This window comes from Pollicipes pollicipes, unplaced genomic scaffold, assembly GCF_011947565.3.
Source record: "Pollicipes pollicipes isolate AB1234 unplaced genomic scaffold, Ppol_2.1 Scaffold_6548;HRSCAF=7765_pilon_pilon_pilon, whole genome shotgun sequence".
NCBI lineage: Eukaryota > Metazoa > Arthropoda > Thecostraca > Pollicipedomorpha > Pollicipedidae > Pollicipes > Pollicipes pollicipes.
The window spans coordinates 57,071-83,471 of NW_023596892.1; the positions used below are offsets into that span (position 1 = coordinate 57,071).

The following is a 26,401-nucleotide window of genomic DNA, read 5'->3' on the forward strand; positions in this document are numbered from 1 at the left end:
GCGGTTGCAGCAGAAGACAGAACCGGCGACCTATCTGATCATTAGACCGGCGCGTGGCGCGGTGTAAATCCCTCATTAGCGGATCGGCTGGGGCGGAGGGTGGGCGGGCTGTGGGCAGAGGAGGGTGCTTGAGGGCTAGACGGGTACGGTATGATGGGGAGGGAGGGGTACAAAGGAGCAAAAAATAGAAAACCTGTGGCGAGTACTATGCTTCATATTAACACGCGCCCGGGTGGCGGGTTGGATAACCTTCGCTCGGGTGGGGGTCAATTGGACCTCTCTGAGATCTCGGGAACTAAGAGAGCTAGAGAGACCAAATTTACAGGGTGTATTGACCTGTACGTGAACTCATTTAGGTCAAAGTTTCAGATTCCTAGGTCATGACCTTCGGGTCAAATTAAAACAAGGTCTAATTTCACGTTGGTCTCCAAAGTGCCCCCAGAACCTGGACAACCGTTTCTAAGCAGAAGGTCACATGTTCATTTGAGGTCAGTGACCTTGTTTGACCTTTTGAAGGTAGTGGTGACAAAAATTATACAAGCTGGTTTGAGTTCTGCATTTAAATAAGCGACAAAGATTCCGCCAGGCAGTGTGCTCCAAAAAAAAACAAACAAAATGTTGACCAGGGTCATTTTAGGCCAGTGGCCTATTCTGGCCTGTAAGAAGTCCATGGAAGATGTATAATGCGGTTCCTGCTATCAATAAATTTGCAATGAGCACCAGAAACTATCCCATACAGCAAGCCCCAGAGTATTAAAACAGGTTAGTTTGAGCTTGGTCTGACCTTCATACCTGACCTTGGTCAATGTAATTTGCTCATTTAGCTGTTGTGTTGCCGAAGACAGCATCTCAGAGATGTATGGCTTCATCTAACACTCCGCTGTTGCATCAGATTGAACGATGCCCTAGTAATTGCCTTCGCTGAAACCATGGCCTGACTTTGACCTGCCATAGGTCAGCGACCTTTTATGGTACACTCAATTTTTTGATGTCAAACGATCCGCTATTCAACTTTCTGCAGCTACACAAAATTTGGCGCGGTTGTCCTGCGCCATTCGGAAACCGTTTTGGAAAAACCTTCGGGGAGGGGGTCAATTTAAACCCCCATTCGAGCGCGTTTTAGGGGTGTCGCAAAACCCCCACTTACAGTTTTCCTCATTTCATTCACGGAACGTATCTGAGCAAGTCATCCGAGCTTGCCTCGCCCTGCTGTTGTGTAAATATAGTAAATTTGAGATACGCTCTTTACGTGGAAAAGGGGTGAATCAGAAAGGAAGAGAACGGAACAGCTGAGAATTTGGCAAGCAACCGGGACAGAAAAAGGGCATTCATTGACGGTATGCGACACGATGTACTGTTCATCAGCAGCAGGATGTCCGGGCAGCCTAAGGTGGGTTTGGTCAAGTGCTTAATAACATATGGCATGACGGTTAAAAACGATAACAGATGAGAGCGCTTAACGATCATGTGCCTGCCTTATTACGACCCAAATTCGAAGGAATCCGATGATTACGTGTGAACCGGTAAGTCTACAGGCGTTCAAATTGTATCTCGTGTTTCGCCATCTCAGCCCAAAATTCGGCAAACGCGGCGCTGTAACGACTAAAAATCGGTGTGACCATTCAACATGTAACAAATGAAAACCATTGTGCACCTTGCATATCTGGTCTCAATCACTGCATCAGTCATTTTAGGAAAAAACGCTCGTGGAACAAATCTTCACGCCCGGCTTTGGAAACGATACAAACCACTGTAGTTCATAACGGGAAATGATGTAATTAACCAGTTCATTTTTTTCTTGCATTTTTTGTTTTGTTTTCCTACTAATCGCATTTTTATTTTGATCGGCAAGCCATGAAAGAAATTGCTGTACCTACAATATATTTAAGGAATGATCAGCTTTCTTGTGAGAACCAGCTTTTATCGTTAAGATCGTTTAAAAATGAAAATACTTTGCGAGTAAACAGAGCATGTACCATAACATCAGATAAAAGGAAAATCACTATCAGTAGTTCAAAGAGTTCTCAAATCCACAAGCAGAATTCAAGGGAAGGCCGGCTTTGATCTGAAGCGGAAGAAACAGAGAAGTACCCAACCATGTAGACACGAAAGTGAAATATTCGTGTCATGGTGTCCGGACAGAAAGTTGACTCTTAGTTTGCCGGATGCTTTCTTGTCGACTGATATATGACGACTTCCATACAGACGACAGTTTAAATGTCGATATACCAAAAAGTCGAATCGACAAAATGCCCAGCTGCAAAATGGCGACATGGAATAGTGTGACATGCCAGAATCGCGAACTGCTAAATGACGAATTGCAAAATGGCGACATAGCAATAAGTCGACATGCCGAAATGACGAACATCTAATCGACGAACTGCAAAATGGCGACATACCAACAAGTCGACATGCTGAAATGACGAACGGCTAAATGACGAATTGCAAAAGGGTGACAAAATGTGCGAAATTGGCGATCGCTTGAATATCGTTGAACTACTTACGAGTCATGTTTGATCAAATGGTGACAAGACAAAATGACGACTTACTAAAACGGCGAAAATCAAATGACATGAAAAACGGCAAGCTCAAGTAGAAACAACGAAAACACGAGGTTCTTCAAGGCTGCATGGAAAGGGCAATTCCTGTCCGATCTTTATAGCAGGTGCCAAATGCCTAGATGTTGTGTTACAAAACATGACTTGTGTTCAAAACTTGCATTAAACGCTTCCAGCTGGTTGAAAGCTAGCCGCTGTTCTTTGATGCAACGATCCACGCTGACGTACTTCAGACACAAAAAAGTCGATGGCAACACTTTTCTTGACCTTGAACACTATGTGGCCATGGAGGAGGCGGAATTTGTGTGGAGTTTCTATGACATCATATGAAGATGATCTCGAAATGGGTGGCGGCAAATAGTTTGCACAAGTTCGCGTACTCGTAGCTCAGAAACGAGGGGATTTCAAGTCTTGAGAAGGGCATGAGTAGGCAGTTGCACGTCACGATCGTAGACATGAAAGGGCTATCTCAGTTGAAAACCCCCTTCAAATGTGGAGCAGTCCTTTTAAATACCTCATTTGAATACATGATGGGACGGGAAAATGGCGGCAGGCCAAAATGACAAAAGCCAAATGGCGTCATGGAAAAAACGACAAGCATTTGGAAAAATATACCACCTAGGTTACATAAAAGGCGCGAAGGCTGCAGATGGTGACATGGAACGATACTTTATTTACAGGCGTTTAATTTCCTTTTAAGGTGTGGGGCGCAAACCCCGTCCCAGCCTTGGGAGAAAAATAAACTAGATCCGGGGAGAACCCGGTTGTCAAATTTTGGTGGTAGGTTTCATAATCTGCCGCGGTCCCCCACAACATATGTTACGAAAATATGTCCCTGTCCATATTTGACCGTTTTTGACGGTCTTGCCCAGTACAACTCGCTGCCGAAAAACGGTCCCGTTACTTTCTTTCTGCCGTAGGAGCCATTAGCTAAGGGTAAAGCTGACGGCCACCATCCGTAAGCGCCTCCTTGATTGGAGGGCCTACTTGTCTTGATGCTTATTCATTTCTTTATATTTAATTGTCTTGCATCACCAACAGAGCAGTGCTCTCCTAATAGGCAGACTTTCGAATAAAATAATAAATGCACGGCACACAATACCCAGCCACCCACCCAGCATTTTGATATGTCCACATTTTTTAAATCACCATTCACCAGGGCCAAATTCAAACATGGCTCTTTTGTATTCCGCCATTCTGCCGTTCGCCAACATAACAAATCAATGTTTCGCTGAGCTGCTATCTTGCAGCTCGCCATTTAGCCGTTCGCCAACTTGGCACGTCGACTTTTTCAATGTCGCCACTTTACAGTTTACCATTTAGCCATTTCGACTTTTCTCAGTGTCGACTTTTTACGTCGCCATTCCGTATTCGCTATTCAACATTCGACAAAAAACATTCGCCAAATGGAATTTCCGACTTTTTGTCATAGAACCGGATAGATGATCACCCACCTAACGTTTTGCAGTGGTGTTAAAGGCTGGTTGGCTGAGTTTAACGTTTTCCGGTGACGCTTATTTGTTTAAACGCTTGTTGTGATCATGACTAATCTTCAGATATTCGACGAACTTGTCGTAACGAGATGGGAATGTGAATGTTTTGGTAATTGCCTCCCATAGCCAATGCTGAAAAACTGTTGACCTAAAAGGCTTAAGCATACTTGCCCCATTTTATCTTCATTTTACCCGGCCTTCCGGGACTTCGCCTCTCCAGGCTATCCACACTGTCCGCACCGTGCCACAGAGCCATAATTTTGGAAAATCCAAACCCTCCACTGGCCGTCCATTCCGTCACGTGACCGAAGCGGGACCGTCGCAACTCGGGCGCCCAGGACGACACAAGGGCCAGTCACCACCAGGGCACAACACAGGCTGGGCTACACAGAGCTGCCGGCTGGCACACAAACAGGCACGCACACACACATAAACACACGGGACGGTACGACCGGAGGCAGAAACTGGTGCAGAGCAAAGCGGTGCTGAGGAGTGCGCTCGCCACCGTCTGCCGACGTCACATAAGGCACGCGATCTCAGGCTCTGTTCGGGATTTTGCATACATTGTGATTCAAGGTGCTCGTAACTGGACCGCGCTGCACAACAGAACCCAGCTACTTGTGTGCTTCAATCAAGCATACCTCCAAACAGGGGGGGAGGGGGGCATCCTATTGGTCTCGCATCACAACTCAGCGCTGCGACTGGTCGCGGAGCACCGATCCGCAGAGTACACGCGATGACGACGGGCACCAAACTTTCCCGGTGCGTGGGACCGCTGGCCTGAACGGCCTGTTCCACGGACGAACATGAAAATATTCGCGGTGCAGTCGGCGGCAGATATCGTGTTATGGTCACGAGCAAAGGAAAGCCTCATTCTGCACGGCTATCAGCAGGTGGCTCTGGTCGGAGCGTCAGCCGATGCCAGCTTGAGAGACAATAACACGCAGGTGGCGTTACCCCTAGATGTACGGCGTCAGCATCCGGCAGATCTTGGTTCCGCGCGTCTTGTTCTGCGCTGCGCCTGGAAGTGGATCTGGCGTTGCAATCATTTGACATTGGAATGTTGAAATCGGCCAGAATTTTTTTTGGTGATGTGGACTTCCCCATCATTTGATCTTTAGTTTTATCACGAAGGGTAACCTCGAGAGATCAGGATTTTTTGGCGGACGCTAGGTTCTCCCATGGTTAACGTTCTGAATTTTGGAAAGCTGACATCGGCCAGTAATTTTTGGTGATATACTGTTACCCGTCATTTGACCCTGCCCTTGACCCTGAAGGCTACACCATATAGCAAAATTATGTATGACAAAACTTAAGTATTTATTTTCGATGTCACCGTGCCGTAACAAAAAACATCTGACATGTTTTCAGATAAGTCGAAGTTCGTCGCTGAATAAATCGCTGAATAAATCTCCAAGGACGGATAGCAAGCGAACGTCGGGTGAAAGATTACGAGCTTCGGCTGGAGAGCGGGCGAACATCGGCTGGAGGGCGGAAGCGTGTCAACTGGAGACAGGGTGAACGACGACTGGAAGGCAGAGGTGCATCGGCGGAGAGCGGGTGAACGTCGGCTGGAGGGCGGAGGTGCGTCGGCGGAGAGCGGGTGAACGTCGACTGGAGGGCGGAGGTGCGTCGACGGAGAGCGGGTGAACGTCGACTGGAGGGCAGAGGTGCGTCGGCGGAGAGCGGGTGAACGTCGGCTGGAGGGCAGAGGTGCGTCGACGGAGAGCGGGTGAACGTCGGCTGGAGGGCAGAGGTGCGTCGGCGGGAGAGCGGGTGACGTTCGGCTGGAGAGCGGGTGAACGTCGGCCTGGAGGGCGGAGGTGTGTCAGCTGGAGAGCGGGTGAACGTCGGCTGGAGGGCGGGTGAATGTCGGCTGGAGTGCAGAGGTGCGTCGGCGGAGAGCGGGTGAACGTCGGCTGGAGGGCAGAGGTGCGTCGGCGGGAGAGCGGGTGGACGTCGGCTGAAGTGTGAGGGTACGTGGGTTTGACAGCGGACCGACGTCGGCCCGGTGCGTATGTCTGCTGGACGTCGGCATGTGCGAGCATCTGCCGGGCCAACGTCGGCATGTTGATTGAGTATCCAACATCTGCCTTATAGCGCCAGCAAGGAAAATTACTTACCTCGGGATGCAAGCGACACTTTTATGCAGTTTCCCTTTGCAGTGCAAAGAGCTAAGCTACATTTTCTGAAATGCTGGGATGTAAATCATTGGTATTATTACACCCATAAATCATACATATCTCATCCATTGAACCACCATCAACATGAGAAGGCCGCATTGCTGGAACGCTCTGGGACGGTTCCTCCCACGGAGAAGACTTACCAAATCATTTAGTTGATGGAGGTCCGAACAAGCGCCAAGTCGCTTAATACGCCTGTCCCAGTCAAAACCCGCATTAAGCTCACAGCCAGGTGACGAACGGGAACTTTCGCTGCTGAACGGAACGGCTGGGCACATTTCTGGAGGGGCTGCTACAAATGGGCGCGGTGCATTTCAATGTTGATTTCTTTTTTACCTTCGTCGGGCTCAAAACCCGACATTTAGCTACAGTCGTGGAGTACCGTTGTGCCTTGGGAGTTTTCATCTGAAGACTGTGTTTGACGATACGGGGGTGTCAAATTACTGCTTGGTGAAGTATCTGTTTGAAATCACATTTTATTTATGATGGGGCTGGATGGCATGCTGGGGTTGCGGTTATTTAACAGTAATATAACGTCAAGTTAAGACCGCCTGTTTTGCACCTTTGTGTTTGGCCTGAGGTTCAAGCAAAGAGCTAACTTGTCCATTGCACATGACAATATTTCAGGTTATATTTGGGGACTGGGTGCAAAATAATCATGGTTGGTGTGCCCAAAACTGCCACACATCAGGGTGCAGGGTACTCCGTCATGTGGTTTAATGCTCTTTTGTTTACAGGACCAGCAAGCCAACTGGACTGCAGAACATGGCACATCATGCAGGATTTCTGATTTGGATGATCCTGTCATCTTACTCAAATGTGTCCTGTATCAAATATGGAAAATACAGTGAGGCTCTTTCTGCTTCATGAAAACCTTGCCAAGCAGCATTTTGATTGTGTGCTACAGGTCATTGGGACATTATGTTAGGAGAGATTAGATGTCCTCATAACCAATATTTTGCTACTTTTGCAGATGACATGCTTTGTAATTAATATTCTGCTGTCATGATAGAACCATCCCTGCCTGTAGAATGCAGCACAAAATTGCGCAGAAAACAAGATTATATCACATTACCCTTCAAACTAAAATGATTATAAGCACACAGTCACAAAGTACAAAGCTAATGTTTATGCACATGCTTTGGCAGAGTTCACCATCTTCTCCTTGAAGGACATGGACATGTCACCTCTGCCAAGAACAAACAAATATGTCATCATGGATGAGAATGTTGTAAGCACATACAATGTTTGGGAACCGTGCATGCTACAGTTGCATACAAGGATTGTTTCTGTAGCTAATAACAGCAAAATATATTATTTTGACTTAACATAAACATGGTTGAGATATGTATTCAAGTGCCATGGGCCAGGGCACTTCATCACTTGCCCAGTGAAACTGGACTGCCCAATGAGGCTGAATTTGACAGTGTGTGTTATTTGTTGTGATTTGTCCAAAAGGCTACCCAGTTTCCCAAAAATATGGTGTTGACCAGGTGCCTTTCCTAACCACCTGATCATTATACCTAATTAACACTATGGTTGTCATTGCTTCTCTGCCATGACATTGGTTTGCATACCCAATCTCTCTGCTCCTTCGAACACCTTCACTGAATTGCCTTCACCGCCTGACTGAGAATCAGATGACTAGAATGAAGCATTACTGACCATCTTCATCTCTAGCTTCCACCATGGTCATTGTGAAGAGCACATCACTATGCTGAACCTCAGACGCTCTGGCCTCGCGCCCCCGTGTCGCCGCACGCTCCGCTGTCGCCCGGCTGACCGCGGCGCCGACCCGGGCAGACGCTGCTGGCCCAGGTGACTCCCGTCCGCGGCCTGGACGACTCGGTCAACTCTCAGCTGGTGGAGCACTTCTGGCTGCTGGGCGCGACTGCCGCACATGACGCTGCGCAGCATGCACCGCGTCGTCCAAATGCCGTTCTCCATGGGGCTGTACCGGCGCGGCTCGTTCGTGGCCTGGCGCTGCCACTTCCGGAGGAGGTGCGGCCAGTCGCGCCAGCACGGAGAGAGCCGCGACACCGGTGATGGCCGAGGGGTCCTGCTGGGAGGTGCGAGCGTGGGCGGGGGAGGGGGGGGGGGGAGGCACACACGTGGGCCGGGACGGGGAGTTCCTCTGAAGGGAGAGCTGGGCTCGTGAGGTGAGCCGGGAGAGGAGCTCACGGGGATGGAGCTGGCGCGGAGGATCGCTCTGTGCTTCAGAGATCTGTGATTTACGGATAGCCTGCGCGAGCCGGGAGGACGGGTGTCAGGTCATGTCAGGTCGGCGTAAGTTTAAGATGCTCAAAACGTCGGATAGGAGTGAAGCTAACCTGCCCAGCCTCGCACCCCCAGGAGCGGCACGGGGCTGGGCTTGGATGGCACTTCGACACACGCTAGCCCCTCGACAATGGCCGCCGCAGCTCTGATGCCAGGCGTCCGGTGTCGCAGACAGCTGACGGGGCGCACGGCGAGTAGACGGCAATGGCCCAGTGGAGCGCTGGAGCTCGTCCTCTCCCGCGGCTCCGGCTTCCCTCCACCAGCGCCTCCATCACCGACATCCGCTTCGGTGAGAGAAGCACTCTGCGCGCCCCGACGCCACTTGGGCCGTCTCAGTGGTGGTCACGGTTCGCGTGCTTCACCGCGGCCTCGTTTACTGTTTGCTCGGTTGCATTTGCGTTTCTTGGGCGGAGAGCATCGCCTGGCCGCGGAGGGTGTGACGCTGATGCAGCTTCACAGAGCGCTGCCGTCAGCTGGCGGCTGTTGTCGCGCCACTGCTCGACTTGTCCGCTTCACATCGCGCCACCACGCTCTGTGAGGACGCCGCCGGTGACAGGGTCAGGCGCCTCCTGCGGGCGGTGAGGTACAGACTGTGACGGGTCAGGCGCCTCCTGTGATGGCGTCAGGCGCCTCCGGCGTGATGGCGTGGGTACCGCCCTGTGACGGCGTCAGGCGCCTCCTGTGGCGGCATAAGGCGGCCGCCTGTGACGGTGTGAGACGCCGCTTGTGGACGGCGTGAGGCGCCGTCTGTGATGGCGTCAGGCGCCTCCTGTGGTGGCGTGGGGCGCCGCTGTGACGGCGTGAGGCGCCGTCTGTGATGGCGTCAGGCGTCTCCTGTGGTGGCGTGAGGGGCCTCTTGTGACGGCGTGAGGGGCCTCCTGTGACGGCATAAGGCGCCTCATGTGACGGGCATAAGCCGCCACCTGCGACGGCGTGGGGCGCCGCCTGTGACGGCGTGAGGCGCCGCCTGTGATGGCGTCAGGCGCCTCCTGTGGTTGGCGTGGGGCGCCGCCTGTGACGGCGTGAGGCGCCTCATGTGACGGCCGCCCCGGTGACACAGCGCCGTGGCGGTTTGTGGTCGCTGGGCCCGCCGGTGGCGCCCCCGCGACGGTGGTGCACACGTCGGCCGGCTGCGGTACCTGCAGGACTCTTGCGGCGGCGACCTCGGCCTGCTGTACGCCGTCACGTCGCCAGCAAGCCGGGCCTCTTCGTGGCCACGCTGATCGGCAATCGGGTCACGTGGTATGACCTGACCGCGATGGACCAGCTGCGCTCCACCTTCAAACGACTCGGAAGGTAGTCCGGGGCTGTTCGGGTCTGGTGGCCGTCGCAGTGACCCGTATCTGACGGCGGTCGGGGTGACCGGTGTCTGGCGGCGGCCGCGGTGACCCGTGTCTAGCGTTGGTCGCGGTGGACTGTCTGGCGGCGGCTGCGGTGGACTGTCTGGCGGTGGTCGCGGTGGACCGTCTGGCGGCGGTAGCGGTGACCCGTGTCTGGCGGCGGCCGCGGTGACCCGTGTCTGGCGGCGGTCGGGGTGGCCTTTGGGTGGCGGCGGGGAGAGCGGACCGTGCCCCGCCATGGTCGGGGTGGAACGCGTGTAACTGAGTGGTCAGCAGACCGCGGCTGGTGAATGGTCGGGTGGACCACGCCTGGCGGTGGTCGCGCCTTCTGGCGTCGGTCCGCGGTCGCGTCCCCTGCGGCCGCTGACACTGACCAGGCGGACTGATAGGGCCCCGACGGCTGTGAGCGGTGGATATGGCTGTTTTGTGGCAACCACCACATCTAAGGCTGGAGCTGGGAGCCGTCCTTTGCATAATGCAAAACAAGGAAACTGTCGATTTTTGGCGCTGTACCAACGTTCCCACGTCAGCTGTACCTGCTCAGCCTGCGGCCAGTTTCCAAAAGTCTGACTGAGCCCGCGAGGCACAAGGAGGCCACTTCGATGTCGTACGAAATCAGGTCATCGTTACGGGGAACCATCTGCCGAATTAGGTCACCGCGCAGTGGCCGAGTCGCGGAATAACCCGGGGCGTGCACCGATTAGCTTCACCCTATTGCGCACCGACATGACCATCTCGGCTACCTATCCTATCTGCGACCTAGCGAGTAAATTCCGTGACTGAGATCTGATCTTGATGTCGTCATACGACCAGGGTCCGACCTGTGCCGTGGCTTCAGCTTGACACCATGTAATGACAATCTGCCCGTGCCCCCCCCCCCCCCCGGCTGCCAGCCAACATGCCCCTTGACCTGAGCCCGGTCCAGTCCCGTGACCTGAGCCTGACCTTGCCCCGCTCCGCCCCGTCCCGTCAGCCAACGTGCCTGGTGACCTGAGCCCGGTGCAGTCCCGTGACCTGAGCCTGACCTTGCTCCGCTCCGCCCCGTCCCGTCGGCAGGCATGCCCCGTGACCTGAGCCTGACCCTGCTCCGCTCCGCCCCGTCCCGTCCCGTCGGCAGGCATGCCCCATGACCTGAGCCTGACCAGTGCGGCGCTGACCTCGGCGCACCTGCTGATGCTCACCTCTGACGGCGTGATCGTCACGTCGTCCTTCAGCGACCCCGGGGGCAACTTCACCTTTACCCGGCTCCAGCTGCGACGGGTAGGACCCTCCCGCGGGTCCGCGCGAGCTGCTGTTGCTGACGCCACGTGACCATGTCTCCGGGGTAGGACCCTCCCGCGGGTCCGCGCGAGCTCCTGTTGCTGACGCCACGTGACCATGTCTCCGGGGTAGGACCCTCCCGCGGGGTCCGCGCGAGCTCCTGTTGCTGACGCCACGTGACCATGCCTCCGGACCCCGGATGCCGTCTGTCAGACGCCGCACTCGACCCAGGCCCAGCTCCAGAAAGTACATTTCTTTCCGAAAGCCTTTCTTGCAAGAGCCTTCCCGCTTACCGCTCGTCACCGATGTCCTTACAGTGGCGTCTCGCACGTCATTTTGCGTGCCAGGTCGGGGAGGACGTTGGGGTGGGGTAGGCGCCCCTTGCTGATGTTGCGCCTGGAGGCCGGGCTGGGGGCTGGGTCACGGGCAGCCGTCAAACGATTCTCGGCTGGTCTGCCCGGGCCGGCTCTGCTTGACTGGTCTGTTGGTCGTCGACGTTTCCTGCGGTCCACAGCTCACTAGCCTGTGACCGATGCGCTGGTGCCGTCAGGTGACTTGCGCTGCATTCTGTGACGTCCTTACGTCACCGGGTGATCTGGGTAGCTCTGACCTGTTGTTTGTGCCGCATTCTGTGACGTCACTGCGTCACCAGTTGATCTGGGTAGCTCTGACCTGTGTGTTCGCTGCATTCTGTGACGTCAATTCGTCACCAGTTGATCTGGGTAGCTCTGACCTGTGGTTTGCACTGCATTCTGTGACGTCACTGCGCCACCAGTTGATCTGGGCAGCTCTGACCTGTGGTTTGCGCTGCATTCTGTGACGTCACTGCTTCACCAGTTGATCTGGGGAGCTCTGAACTGGCCGCGTCCTGCGTTTCCAGAACAACAGTTCCGCAGCTGACCGGGCGAAAGACGAGCTGATCCACTCCCCGTCCTGCGTCAACGACGACGCCAACGGTTGGTGTTCTCGTGCTCTTGTGGTCACAGCTGTGCGTTCATGGTGGCGCGGCCTGCCACTCTCTCTCGCTGAGCAGAGCACCGGGTGGTGGGGGGTGGCTCGCGAGCCATGACGGGTTATTGCCTGCTGACGGCAATATGCGGTGCCGCCGTTAGTAAGCGAGGATACCGAGGTCCCTGATGCGGGGCGCTGCTCTCCCTCTATGGATAAACCCGCGTAGTGTTCTGATAGGAGCATTTGGCTGATGTCCCAAGTGACGTGGGCGGAGGACCGAAGCTGTCGGTCAGAAGCGTCAGTGGCGGGCTGCCTGAGCAAGCCACGCACTAGTCTCGTGGACTTCCCGTACCGGGAAGCATGAGAGAATGAGGGAAGCCTTTACGACTGCCGGTCGCACCAGTGCATTGCATAAGCCTTGCGGTAGCGATCTCTGAGTGCTGTGTGCTGCCATTGGGCCCGATGATTTTGGCTCGGCCAGAAGGACAATGCACATCTCCGCTCGGCGGTCGTGCTGACCGCTTGCCTGGCCGCCTGGACGCAGCGGATTCGGTGCTGCTGCTGCTGCACTCGGAGCAGCGCTACCCTGCTTGGGGCGGTGCGCCGTTCGCGCGCACCGACGCGTGGCAGGACGTGCGCTCGCTGGTGCCGTGGCCGGCCGGGCTGGCCTCCGTCAGCGACGTCCGCTACGTCTGGCACCGGAACGCCGTGTTGCTCGGCTTCGCGCAGGTGAGCCGTCGCCGCCGCCGCCGCCGCCGACGACGACGATGACTGACCTTTGGTGGTAGGGGTCCGCGGACGATCGTATATAGTTTCGGGGCGACGGAGAGGGTAACACCGGGACGTGGCGGGACTGTTGCGAGGCTCGGCCGGAGGTCTGCTAGCCGACTGATGGCCCTGGTGCCAGGTGGTGCACCACACCCTCGCTGACGGAGACTGGTGGACGTGCAGCGCCCCGGGCAGCTGACGAGCCATCAGGCCACGAGGCGCGACGCAGCATGACGCTGCTCCGAGTCGGACGACTCGCGCGACTGTGACGAGACCCGGGCACTCCTGCCGGAAGACCAGCTCGAGACACTGCTGCTGCCATATAGACCATGTGCCTGTCTGTGATGGCGACCTCTCCTGCCAGGGAGACCAGTACAAGACGCTGGTGCTGCCCCTGGAGAAGACCGGCTACCGAAAGCGGCCGCCGTCCAGCGAGCACGTGACCCGGCCGTTCGTCTACCTCTGCCCGCTCACCAAGAAGGTGTACCTGCTGGCCGGTCAGGTGGGAGCAGCTGCCTGCCGAGCTCTGTTGCTACAGCCCCTCCCCTCGCCCACCCACGTGTGGGACAAGCATCCTGGGGCGCTGCCCCCCCCCCCCCCCCTCCCCAGCTCCCTTTGGGCGGTCAAGCCGCTCAGAAACATGTACGTGCGGTGGTATTGTGCGATCTGTAGTGCGATCGAGCATATTGTGTAACGTTCTTTGAGAACTGAAGCCGTGGATGTTTCGTTGAAGGTGCCATGGCGTTCGGTCGAAGCATGCCAGCGTGTACCTGACGACGCATGCTCACCGTTGGACAGGTCCTCGTCTCCATAGACGGCGGCGCCACGTTCGAACGTACCCTGACCAACGTGACGTTTGGTCACGTTGAGAACTGTTTCACCGACCTCATCCACCACCACATCTGTGTCACCAAGGATCTGGAGCTGGTCGTCATGAGCTTAGGGGTCAGTGCCACTCCTGTGCAGGGTAAACTGCGGGATCTGGTGCGGCTGAGGCCTTCTGCACAGCACGTACATCGTGAATGCATCTGACCTGACAGCTTGGCGTGTCGTGATCTTCGTGCTGGACAGAGCAGCTGTAGCAGGGCTGCGATCTCCGGGTGCTCTAAGCTGTTCTGTTCTGTGTTTGTGGTCCGTGATACGCTAACGTCGAATAATTACCATTGCTAACAATATTGGATTTCGCCAGGGGGAGGGCGGTCTCCCGAACTCGCAGAACTGTACATCACGCATGCTACACACTTGCTACGTTTGATGAAACACGAGGCAAGTACCGTAAGGCCTGTGCGTTTGCCTCCGCCAATTATGCTCTTGGGCGCGCCCCTCCAACAAGATGGCGTATAGCGTTCTCATGAGTGACGGGCCGTCGTCCGTTGACCCGCGCCGATGCTCGCGTGCCGGCAGTCAGACGAGCCGGCCAAGATCAGCCTGAAAGACGTCATCGACGCCAAGAACATCACGGATGTGGCGGTGGGTGCTGCGCCCCGCGCCGTGTCTCGCTGCGGCACGCGCCGGTGCTGTTTTGCTGTTAAAGATGGGTCAGCCGGACGGGTGACGCGTTCCTGGCGTGGTGTCGCTGGGAACTGATGTGTTACGTCGTGCCTATGCCATGCCGCACTTGCGCGTTAACATGCTACAAGCGGAGGAAAGCAGTTACAACGGTGGGACTGCTGTGCTGTAGTGCCGACCGACGGTCTGGGTTTGAATAGGTTTGATCAGCGCGATCGTAGGTGGTAAGTGTACGTTTGCAGCGTCTTTTTGAGTGTCAATCGTCGGATGAGTTCACCTGCGCTCCATTGTGAATCGCTTCTCACGGTTGCTGTGATACTACTCTCAGTTGCTGATATCCCAGTTCTCTGGCAGTTGCGTGCGCTTCGCCCCTCCGTCGAATATGATCGAAGGGTCGCGTTTGGCTTACAGAAGATAGCCCTGGTAATGGACCGCGCCGGGGGCGTCACCGTGTTCGGCACCGGGCTCGTCGGAGCTCGTCTCGCATTATTTCAACATCAAGTCCGGTCTTCCCGACAAGGTGCGTGACACTTCGTCGCATTCAGAGTTTCCACTAGCAGCACGGCTGCGGTTGACTACGCAAGCGGATGATGAAGCGGTTCAGCACGTCCGCGGATGGGCGGGGCGGCCGCGTGTTCTGGCGGGGCGCCGGGCGGTGTAATCGCCGTGCGCCCGCTCCCGCGCCTCACGTGCTCAGTGACTGTGCGGCAGCAGGTGGCCTGCGGAGAGCGGCCCGGCGATCTCACGATAGCATTGTGGTCTGAGCGCTGCTGGTGGCATGCCTGCCGCTCGCAGTATAAACATGTGCACCTGCTTCTCTTGTGTCATCGAGGGTCCAAAGTCGTGAAGACCAGTCATGGTCCAGTCAGCCTTGCCTTCACACCGCGGCCACTACGCGGCTGCGGACCGCGGTGCCTCGCGCTGTCTGTCGGACTGCGGTGGCGCCGGCTCCCTTCTCAGTTCCGTTCTCCGTTCTGTTTCTCCGTTCTCAGTACAAGGCCCCTGCGGCTACCGGCTGGAGCTGCTCGGCGGCGTCTTAACACGCCAGCATTATCCACCTGGATCTGCACGACATCCTCACCGTCGAGGTGGAGGCGCGCGAGGTGTACAGTGAGTGGCGCGTGGGAGAGGCAGCGCGAACCGCGAGCCGTTCGTAACAGCGGCCACGCCTGTGCTGGTTGGTTCGAATGGAAAGAATCAGGCACGTCTGTAAACCAGATGCAGCCCTGCTTCATAAAGCCACCACGTGGGCTGTCAAATGCCATTATTGTCGCCACGGAGAAATAAATACGCATACGTTACCGTGTGATGCGGTCACCGTCTCCAACCGCCCGTTGTTAGGACACGGTGGCTGAACAGCATGCTGTCCATAACTGCGTTATGGTAGGGTAGTTCTGAATGAGAGGGTCTGCTTCACTGCTGGAACGTAGCTGAGTGAAGTCATATTATGTCTTGGCATAACCCGTAGGGTTCTGTGATGGCCCGGAGCATGTCATGCTGTTGACCCCTAGTTACATTAAAATCTCAGCTCGCATGTAACGTCATTCATCTCGACGTCCTTAGCTACTTTTTGAAATACAGTGCGAACAGTAAGACAATTTTTTAAGGGTTATTTTTCGCATTTTTATCTACCATAGCGATAGCTCTACCATATTTTTATATTTTTATCTATACTTGCTCTTCAAACAAAGGAACAGCTGAGAAACGGCTTATATGAATCATACAGACCAGTGAGACAGCTCGAGAGCAGAACAGTGTACCGGCCGGGAGCCGGACGGGCCAGCTGACGGCGCCGGCGGCCGTCGGCAGACGAGGGCGAGCCGCTGGCCGAGTACGAGCCGCTGATCGACCTGGAGCTCAGCAACCCGGACATCGTGGCAGGTGGAGCGGGTCGGCCAGCGTGCGCGGCGGCTCGCTGCGGCTGGCGGTCAACCGTGCGGCCGCAGTCCTGGACGCTGGTACGACGCGGACGGCCCGGCGGCAGGGCGGCGCCCGGTGGTGGCGGACAGTGGCGGTGGCGGGACGCGCCGCCGCGTTTGTGGCGGGCTCTCGCCGCAGCCAGTGGCAGCGAGTTTCGGCGCTAGTAAATGTTACGCAACGACCAGAGAGACGGTCTTGCGGGGCGGGAACGAGGGAGGCGATGACGGACGTGGGTCGGGGAACGAGGGAGGCGATGACGGACGTGAGTTGGGGGCGAGGGAGGGGAATGACGGACGTGAGTCGGGGGAACGAGGAAGGCGATGAACAGACGTGAGTTGGAGAAACAAGGAAGGCGATGACGAACGTGAGCTGGGGGAACGAGGGGGCGATGGCGGACGTGAGTCGGGGGAACGAGGGGGCGATGGCGGACGTGAGTCGGGGAACGAGGAAGGCGATGACAGATGTGAGTCGGGGGAACAAGGGAGGCGATGACGGACGTGAGCTGGGGGAACGAGGAAGGCGATGGCGCACGTGAGCCGGGGGAACGAGGAAGGGCAATGACGGACGTGAGTCGTGGAACGAGGAAGGTGATGGCGGACGCGAGTCGGGACGTTTCTCATGCAGGTGATGTCAAAAAGCTAGGCCTGTTTGGGGTCTCACCTCCGCCTAGCCATACCAGGTGATCTGAGCAATGCGCTAAAAAGCCCACCTTTCGTGAGGATTTAACGAGGTGATATAATATTCGCGCGTAAAATTGCGAGCAGCGTTGCTAAAAAATTTGATGCATGCGGAAGTAGCCTACCTGGACGTTAGAGCCAAAAAGAAAACCGACAACTTGTAGTGGTTTGCGATTGTTGCCTTTGTTTGAAAATAATTAAAAGAGGGAAATTTTGGGGTAGATAATGATCAAAATAAGCAGAACTACATTGCTGTGTAATCTTCATAACCCAATCGCTCATTACTCGATAGCGTCTAGGACAGGTGTTGTTTTTTGTTTTATTCTATACACAGTTTTGGCAAAAAAATACAAGCCGTTCTGCGACAGATTAATTGTGATTAATTAATATATATATATATATATATATATATACAGACAGATTAATTAATATATATAGATATATAGATATAGATATATATATATAGATATATATATATATATATATATTATATATATATATATATATATAGATATATAGATATAGATATATATATATATATAGATATGTAGATATATATATATATATATATATATATATATATATATATATATATATATATATAATGGGATGCGACTGCCTCGTTTGTCTGCATCTTGATGTACGTTACTTATATAAATAAATAAATAAATAAAGAAATAAATATGTATAACACGTCCTAAAACCAAAGCGTTCATGGTTTGAGCACGAAATGCCTGCCCGTCTACTTAGACCCCACCGTCAACACTTCCGCCATTACGAATGTCCGTTTTCTCCTCTGCGGCCAAATATGTTTGTTTCGTGCCTCCACGACACCGGGTAGTTGAGATTTGAACTGATTTCGACCCGTGCTTTACGGCATTTCCGCTGTGTGGAAATTTGGGTTTTTCGTTTCAGCGGCACGGGATATGCGAAATTGTAGTGAGATTGCAAGTGTAGCAGGAAAACTATCCTAGTAAAATACCTGCACACACAAATATCCAAAAAAAATTTATACGACGCGACTGCTACGTAGTTGGGCTTCTTTCTGGAAAATTTCATGTGCCTACAATCCACGATTGCAAGGATGTCAGCCTCTAAAAGGTTTAGGGTTCGACCGGGCCGCTGACATTAAATTTGTCTTAGTTCAAGCAGGGCTCGCTCGTGATCCGTAAGATCGCAAGGTCCATGCAAAGCTGATCCCGAAACTAGGTTACCTCGGCAAGCAGACGTGTTATCACCATTAGCCCCGGCAGAAGGTGTATTGTGACCTTCGTGACCCCGACAGAGGGGCGTGTTGTGACCGCCGTTACCCCGGCAGAGGGGCGTCGTGTGAACACCGTAGCCACGCCCTAGTGGCGTGTTGTGACATCTGTTACCCCGGCGGAGGGATGTGTTAGAACTCCGTGGCCCCGACGGAGGGGTGAGTGGTGACTCCCTGTGACCCCGACAGAGGGGCGTCTGCTCGCTGACGTTCCGGCTGCCGCGCGCCAGCGCCCTCTGCACGGGCACGGCCCGGCTGGTGACCTTCGCCCTGCTGCCCTCGCCCCAATCTCTCCATCGCCGTCAACACGGCCCGGGGCGCCGACCCCAAGGTGGAGCGGGACGTGCTACGAGGCTTGCACGCCGGCGACCGCAGCTTCATCGAACTGCCGGTGCGCCGGCGCCGCGCGGCCCGGCTGGGGCCGAGTCGGGCTTCCACGCCGGGGGGCCGGGTTCCATTCCCGGATAGGGCTAGTGTTTTTCAGGTTGATGAGGCGATCTTGGCTGCTTCTATCGATACATGCAGTGGCTGCGCGACGGCGCGCGGCGGCGCGCGGCCCGCTCGAAGGCCTGTCGCTGCGGAGTCAGGGATGGAGGTCTGGGAGCCCATGCTGGTGATTCGACGAGCGTGTTTCGTTGCCTATATGCTTCCGCAAAATCACGACATAGTGCTGAAATTGGTGCACAGAGGCGTGTTCAAAGCTGACGCTAAGATTATGCCGGTGCTACCAAGCGACTCGCTGTTCGTCGTTTGGAATCCTTTGATGCACGGGCGACACGATATGCCACGGGGCATTCTGTTTTATTGGGGATGGGTCGCAGTGGGTTGAATAAAGTCTAAAGGGGTGGCGAAACGCTTCGTGAACTCCATCTATCTCCTGAACTTCTGGGAGGAGAGTCTGACCGAACCCTCCGTACTGCCCGGACGCGGTTTTAGAGCTGGGCTGGGAGCCGGAACGCCTCAGGGAGCGCCGTTCTGCTGTGTTACAGGTCAACTACCGGCCTCCATCAGACTTGGGGATCAACATCCCCACCTCGGAGAACATTTATAACGCCGACCCGAGCCAGCCTATGGAGCAGGGTAGGTCTTAGGCTGATTTTGCGCGCAGTCTTTGCACGCCCATTTTGAGAATTCTACACATCATGATGTGGTAACTCAAGGACGCATTATTCTGTCCTGCTCTCCTCAGACCGGAGCTGATTATCTACCCTCAGACCTGCACGTTTCTGTCCTGTTTTCAGATCTGCTGAGTGTGCCTCCTTGGGTCTGCGACTGCGCCGCCCTCCCGAGACCCTCTGATTGTGTCCTGCTCGCATTGGACCTGCGACTGCGCCGCCCTCCTGAGACCCTCTGACCGTGTCCTACCCGCACTGGACCTGCGACTGCGCCGCCCTCCTCAGACCCTCTGATTGCGTCCTGTCCGCACTGGACCTGCGAGTGCATCGCCCTCCTCAGACCCGCTGATTGCGTCCTGTCCGCACTGGACCTGCGAGTGCATCGCCCTCCTCAGACCCGCTGATTGTGTCCTGCCCGCGCTGGACCTGCGACTGCGCCGCCCTCCTGAGACCCGCTGATTGCGTCCTGTCCGCACTGGACCTGCGAGTGCATCGCCCTCCGAGACCCACTGATTGCGTCCTGTACGCACTGGACCTGCGAGTGCATCGCCCTCCTCAGACCCGCTGATTGCGTCCTGTCCGCACTGGACCTGCGAGTGCATCGCCCTCCTCAGACCCGCTGATTGCGTCCTGTCCGCACTGGACCTGCGAGTGCATCGCCCTCCTCAGACCCGATGATTGTGTCCTGCCCGCACTGGACCTGCGACTGCGCCGCCCTCCGAGACCCACTGATTGCGTCGTGCTGTTCTCAGCCCTGCTGATCGTGCACGAGGTCAGCCGCAGGACGGGCCGCTACAAGGCGTGCGCCGGGCGGGCCGAGCGCTCGGCCTGCGGCTGCACCGCGGCCGCCGAGTACTCCACCGACGTCCGCGACTCGGACTGCCGCCGATACGTGAGTGGTGGTGGCGGCGGCCTCCTGGCCGGCCAGTCCTCTGAGACTCGGACCGCTCTGTGGTGGCGGCGGCCTCTGGGCCGGCCGGTCCTCTGAGACTTGGACCGCTCTGTGGTGGCGGCGGCCTCTGGCCGGCCGCTCTGCTGAGACTCGGACCGCTCTGTGGTGACGGCAGCCTCTGGGCCGGCCAGTCCTCTGAGACTTGGACCGCTCTGTGGTGGCGGCGGCCTCTGGGCCGGCCTGCTCTGCTGAGACTCGGACCGCTCTGTGGTGACGGCAGCCTCTGGGCCGGCCGGTCCTCTGAGACCTCGGACCGCTCTGTGGTGGCGGTGGCCTCTGGGCCGGCCGATCTGCTGAGACTCTGACCGCTCTGTGGTGGCGGCGGCCTCTGGGCCGGCCGCTCTGCTGAGACTCGGACCGCTCTGTGGTGGCGGTGGCCTCTGGGCCGGCCGCTCTGCTGAGACTCGGACCGCTCTGTGGTGGCGGTGGCCTCTGGGCCCGGCCGGTCCCTCTGAGACTCGGACCGCTCTGTGGTGGCGGTGGCCTCTGGGCCGGCCGATCTGCTGAGAACTCTGACCGCTCTGTGGTGGCGGGCGGCCTCTGGGCCGGCCGGGTCCTCTGAGACTCGGACCGCTCTGTGGTGGCGGTGGCCTCTGGGCCGGCCGATCTGCTGATACTCGGACCGCCCTGTGGTGGCGGCGGCCTCTGGGCCGGCCGTCCTCTGAGACTCGGAACGCTCTGTGTGGCGGCGGCCTCTGGGCCGGCCGCTCTGCGAGACTCGGACCGCTCTGTGGTGCGGTGGCCTCTGGGCCGGCCGCTCTGCTGAGACTGCGGACCGCTCTGAGTGGTGGCGGTGGCCTCTGGGCCGGCCGGGCCTCTGAGACTCGGACCGCTCTGTGGTGGCGGTGGCCTCGTGGCCGGCCGATCTGCTGAGACTCTGACCGCTCGTGTGGGGCGGCGGCCTCTGGGCCGGCCGTCCTCTGAGAACTCGGACCGCTCTGTGGTGGGCGGCGGCCTCTGGGCCGGGCGCCGGCGGCAGCGGGCCGCGGGAGCTGCCGTCAGACCGGTCAGCTGGGCTCTCAGACACGGTGTGACGGGGCCGTGTTCCCTGTCGGACCGTGCGCTGTGGCCCGTCTGTGGCGGGGTCATGTGCCAGTCACGGCGCCTCTGATTGGCTGACCCCGCTGGGATTTGCTGCAGTGCGCGGCGGCTTAAGAACGCTGGGGACGTGTTTGAACCAGTTCTGGGTTGCTAGTAACGTGTTGGCGTCGTGTGGGGGTGGCGGTAGGTTGCAGTGTCGGGGAAGGGACTTCTGTGTTTTCACCAGTGGCTGCGAGACTTTCCTTTTAGTAGAAGTCCGCGCAAGCTTTTTCTCCATGCTGTGAGTACGATTAAACGCCACGGTCCCGTAGCCTTTGGAGGAACAGCTTCATGTGTGGACCCGACCGCCAGTTTGGCCTGCGCCAGAAGTGAAAGTCCATAATAATAACCGGAGAGGGGAAGAGAATAGATGTAAGCCGTCCGAACCCTTGCTTTCAATACCTGCTGGGGCAATTCAATACCTGCTGGGGCAAGTATCGGTAGGAAGCGTTTCCCTAAGAGTTGCGAAGACCCACCGGTGTGTTGCATGAGTGTATGACTGCTTCACATTGTAGTGGGTCGCGACATGCGCCACCTAAAATTATCACCATGATTGTCTCGACCTACGCTAGCCGTCCTATTCCGTCCGTGAATGTGTTGGACCGAGCGGTGCCAGCTGTGTCAGTGTCAGTGTTGTCAGGTGCCGCTGCTATGTCGGACCAAGCGGTGTCAGCCTTGTCAGGCCGCTGCTGTATCGAACCGAGTGGTGTCAGCCGTGTCAATGTCAGTGTCGTCGTCAGGTGCCGCTGCTGTATCGGACCGAGCGGTGACAGCCGTCAGTGTCCAGTGCTGTATAGGATCGAGCGGCGACAGCCGTCAGTGTCAATGCTCTACCCCACCGGGCGGTGTCAGCCGTGTCAGTGCCAGTGTCGTCGCCAGGTGCCGCTGCTGTATAGGACCGGGCGGTGTCAGCCGTGTCAGTGCCAGTATCGTCGCCAGGTGCCGCAGATCTCGTGGCCGGCCAAGCTGCGTCTGACGATGAGTATACGCGAGCGGAACGGGCCGGTCCGACCGCTCCTGGCACCCATGTACGTGACCATCACGGAACTCAACAACCGCTCCTCCTGGCGAAACCATGGTGAGCAGCGCTCCGGGCGGGGTCGCGTGTAAAGAGACTTGGTCCACCCAACCATGCTCAGCAGTGCTACCCACACGGTTACGTGTCGCGTCACGTGGTTATAACCGTACGGGCGGTTTTTCTTACGACGGTATCTGTAAACCCGGTAAAAACAACGGCAACAAAATAAGATGCATCTCTGCTGGAGTTCAAGCGGATAATTGCGGTGGCTCTGTTTTGTGTAGCTATGTTTTCACTTTGCTGGTGTGACCAGAAGGCAGATTTTTATGTGTCGAGAAGTATTTGTGGCCTATGCTACCGTGTGTCAATTTAGACTCTTTTTCCCTAATCCCGTCATGGCAATTCGGCTACATTTGTATAATATAGTGTCACCGTACCTTGGAATCGAGTCATTTCGAAGCATAGCTGTGAGGACCCTGACTTCACCAGTCCAGTAGGGCAGTTTCCAGTCCAAAGAGCGGTTTGCGCCGAAAGATGTTAACCACTGTGCCGCGGCACGGCCGCCGGTGCTTCAAGCTGGGTTTCCGGGCCAGTCACCAGTGGACCGACGGTGATGATTCCCGCTGGACGGGTGTCAAGGTGCCGTGTCGCGTGACACTGTGACACTTGTCAGTGTGTCACGCTCGACCAGGTGAAGTGCGGGTTCGGCCCGAGCGTGTTCCATCTCGTTTTGGTCCGTGCTTGATATCCCGTTGCACGGATCGATGAAAACATCGACAGAAACGTGCAGCCATGGGCACGGCCGATGCTGCGTCATCTTGGAGCAGCTTCCAAATTTATTCCATGGGCGTTGTGAGATCTAGGTTATGGTGAAATACTTTCAAGTAGCGGCCGAGCCGGCCATAGAGCCTCCACTCTCCGTCTTGTGCCTACTAGTGCTTGACCGCCAGGTTATAACGAGCCAAGTCATCAAGATCTGCATAATGGTTTGTGTACTTGATCTTCGCTTCCCACCAGTCTCGGAAAGTAAAAATTGTGGAATGTGCACTGAAACCAGCGGACCACAACACACAAGCGCATACGCAGACACACGCACGCCCGCGCCCGCACACACGCACGCCGTATGCACGCAAGCATAACGGGTGGCAGTGTGCCGGTCGGGCCGACGGGGCGGCCGACCGGCGCACGAGGCGGCCGGCCGCCGTGCGGCACGGCAACTGCTGCAACTACGTGGACCGTGGCGGGTCGGCTAGACCTGCGGAGAAAACCGGCGGAGACACCACGCGCTAGCGGTGTGGTGCTCCGAGTGGCTCTGAGGCTTTGCGTCGCATCGTCAAACTGGCGGGATGGGTTGTGACTGCACCGGCCGGGAGCCGGCCGGGAACGGCACTCAACCAGCGTGCTGTCGCTGTCGTACTGGCCTGGTCGTGCTGCCTGCGCCGCCGTGGGGTGTCACGCGCCGCCCGCCGCCCTCTGTTGGCCGTGCAGGCGCTGGCGCGGACCCAGCGACTGCCGCGTCGTGTCCCCTCGCGGCTCGGCCATCGTAAACGCACGCACGCACGCTTGCACGCACGCTTGCACGCGCGCTTGCACGCGCCGCTTGCACGTACGCACGCTTGCACGTACGCACGCTTGCACGTACGTACGCTTGCACGTACGTACGCACGTACGCACGCACCGCACGCACGCACGCACGCTCGGCGCCGGCTCGGCGCCGGCCCACGAGGCGTGCAGCGAGCGGGATGGGGGCACGACACCAGGGGGTCGGCCACCGACGATGAGGGCACGGCACAGCCCGCCCGGCGTGAGCGGCCATACCGAAACCCCCTCCCCTCGCTGGATCCTCCCCGACACGTGTGAACTGGTTCTCATGTGCGGGACTAAACACGGCCTACCCAGTCCCGTCAAAACGACTGAAGATGATTTGTAGCGCTATGGGAAGACATCCCTAGCTGTCTCCGTCTACGTCATCAGAAGGCACGCGCTCCCACACACGTCTTTTCCGGCAGCGCGGTCTAATTCCGTGTGACCATGCATTGGGCTGTTCGTACTGCATTGGCGGGGTGTGGTAGCGCACGCTGATGCTGTCACTTGTGCTGCTTGTGCTGCCTTGTACTGTGTTAGTGCCCTGTCGGTGACTTGATCTGATCTGACCTGACCTGACCTGACCCGAGCGCCGTCCGGCTAGTGCTGCTGGACGCCGACCTGACCCTCATATACAGCCGGAACACGTCGGCTCGCGACCGGCAGCTGGTGGACCCCCAGCGCATCCGTATCTTGATGACGGGCACCGGACTCTACCACTTCCGCCTGCAGGTGGTGGAACACAGCTCCTACAACACCTTCTACGACGACTTTATGGTGAGCGTTCATCGCCGTATCTCGCCCGCGTTCTAGTTACGTTCTCGTTTGGTCTTAGCTGCACCCACATTCGCCTCAGCAATGTACCATAGCTAATATACAGTTGCATGCTAAATTAGTCCATTGCTATTTATGTCTGTCCGCAGATATACGTGGTGCCGTCTCGCCTGATGTCTCAGGTACAACACGTGGTGTACCCCGTGGTGGGCATCACCCTCATCATCATGATGTTCGTCGTGTTCGAGTATTATCACCAGCGCTACGTGGGAGCTGGCGACTGACGTCTACTCCGAGAGCGGTGAGCCCAGTGCGGTGCTGAGCTCTGATCCGTCACACACGGACGCGCTGCATTGTGCGGCTCCCAGACGGGGGTAGGTGGGGGTCGTGAGGTCTAATGGCCGTCGTGAGGATGGGATGGGGAGTGGGGATGGGATGGGATGGGATGGGATGGGATGGGATGGGATGGGATGGGATGGGATGGGATGGGATGGGATGGGATGGGATGGGATGGGATGGGATGGGATGGGATGGGATGGGGGGGGGGGGGGGGGGGGGCGCAACTAAGCGCCACCTGGCCGCCTAGCCTGCCCAACACATGTATGGGGTCCGGGTTTAAGGTGCCGTGCCGAGCTCAGATTTTTGTCAAAGGCTGGCTGTGAGTCTTACAACCATTATTTGTCAGAAAAGTGTCGCGTTAGTGCCGTCGTGCGACAATATGCGTACCGCGTCCCTCGCTTCTTACGAAGTGGCCATATCAATAGGCCGGCTGCCCGGACAACGGCCTTGCTGAGATATCAGCCTTATTGATGTCCGGGCAGCCCAATGAGCCTTGCTAATGTCCGGGCAGCCCAATGAGCCTTGCTAATGTCCGGGCAGTCCAACGAGCCTTGCTGGTGTCAGGGCAGCCCAACGAGCCTTGCTGGTGTCCGGACAGCCCAACAAGCCTTGCTGGTGTTCGGGCAGTCCAACGAGCCTTGCTGGTGTCAGGGCAGCCCAACGAGCCTTGCTAATGTCCGGGCAGTCCAACGAGCCTTGCTGGTGTCAGGGCAGCCCAACGAGCCTTGCTGGTGTCCGGGCAGCCCAACAAGCCTTGCTGGTGTCCGGGCAGCCCAACGAGCCTTGCTGGTGTCAGGGCAGCCCAACAAGCATTGCTGGTGTCAGGGCAGTCCAACGAGCCTTGCTGGTGTCAGGGCAGCCCAACGAGCCTTGCTGGTGTCAGGGCAGCCCAACGAGCCTTGCTGGTGTCAGGGCAGCCCAACAAGCCTTGCTGGTGTCAGGGCAGTCCAACGAGCCTTACTGGTGTCAGGGCAGCCCCACACTGCCCTAGCTGACATTTATCACAGTGATTCTGCTCATGTGCCTTCTTTAGAGGAGGAGTACGGTGACGACGGCAAGTTCGAAGAGGCAAATTAGACGATGCCCGTGCGGTATGAGGGCAAGCGATGACGAGCATCACCAGAAAGGGCAGGTGATGACGAGCATCACCAGAAAGGGAAGCGATGACGAGCATCACCAGAAAGGGAAGCGGTGAACCGAACATTCGCGTCAAAGAGTTGACGATGCGTTGTCGAGGTCAACTTTGCGAGCACCATCTGTTCAGCTCCGCCGTAGGAATGTAACTATTCTGTCCATAGCAGTGGGTGTTGAAGATCCCTCTCTGTGTAGGATTCTTCGAAAC

The 26,401-nt window shown here is 56.7% G+C and overlaps 2 protein-coding genes and 1 long non-coding RNA gene across 3 annotated transcripts; all 3 read left to right on the forward strand.

Annotated features, from left to right (window-relative positions):
- The first annotated feature begins 6,572 nt into the window (after positions 1-6,572).
- LOC119106977 (uncharacterized) lies at positions 6,573-8,110 on the forward strand. The gene is made up of 4 exons (XR_005095179.1): positions 6,573-6,684; positions 6,972-7,081; positions 7,383-7,465; positions 8,038-8,110. It is a non-coding gene; the product is annotated as an uncharacterized LOC119106977 (long non-coding RNA).
- Positions 8,111-12,176: 4,066 nt separating this feature from the next.
- Positions 12,177-18,289, forward strand: LOC119106976 (uncharacterized). The gene is made up of 9 exons (XM_037230321.1): positions 12,177-12,222; positions 12,607-12,791; positions 13,195-13,332; positions 13,629-13,775; positions 14,235-14,300; positions 14,751-14,803; positions 15,388-15,449; positions 16,149-16,220; positions 18,255-18,289. Exons 1-9 carry the CDS (start codon positions 12,177-12,179, stop codon positions 18,287-18,289), a joined length of 804 nt encoding a protein of 267 aa, XP_037086216.1.
- Positions 18,290-20,140: 1,851 nt separating this feature from the next.
- Positions 20,141-25,004, forward strand: LOC119106978 (uncharacterized). Its single transcript, XM_037230322.1, has 4 exons — positions 20,141-20,204; positions 22,284-22,422; positions 24,551-24,723; positions 24,870-25,004. Exons 2-4 carry the CDS (start codon positions 22,323-22,325, stop codon positions 25,002-25,004), a joined length of 408 nt encoding a protein of 135 aa, XP_037086217.1. The 5' UTR covers positions 20,141-20,204; positions 22,284-22,322.
- The last annotated feature ends 1,397 nt before the right edge of the window (positions 25,005-26,401 follow it).

Bases quoted from the DNA above. Each gene is read 5' to 3' on its own strand.
- LOC119106976 (XM_037230321.1), top strand. From the start codon at position 12,177: ATGACGGGTTATTGCCTGCTGACGGCAATATGCGGTGCCGCCGTTA. The intron at 12,792-13,194 runs GTGAGCCGTCGC...CTCTCCTGCCAG, and splicing joins TGTTGCTCGGCTTCGCGCAG to GGAGACCAGTACAAGACGCT. The intron at 15,450-16,148 runs GTGAGTGGCGCG...GGCCGTCGGCAG, and splicing joins GGAGGCGCGCGAGGTGTACA to ACGAGGGCGAGCCGCTGGCC.
- LOC119106978 (XM_037230322.1), top strand. From the start codon at position 22,323: ATGAGTATACGCGAGCGGAACGGGCCGGTCCGACCGCTCCTGGCACCC. The intron at 22,423-24,550 runs GTGAGCAGCGCT...CCGTCCGGCTAG, and splicing joins CTCCTCCTGGCGAAACCATG to TGCTGCTGGACGCCGACCTG. The intron at 24,724-24,869 runs GTGAGCGTTCAT...GTCTGTCCGCAG, and splicing joins CCTTCTACGACGACTTTATG to ATATACGTGGTGCCGTCTCG.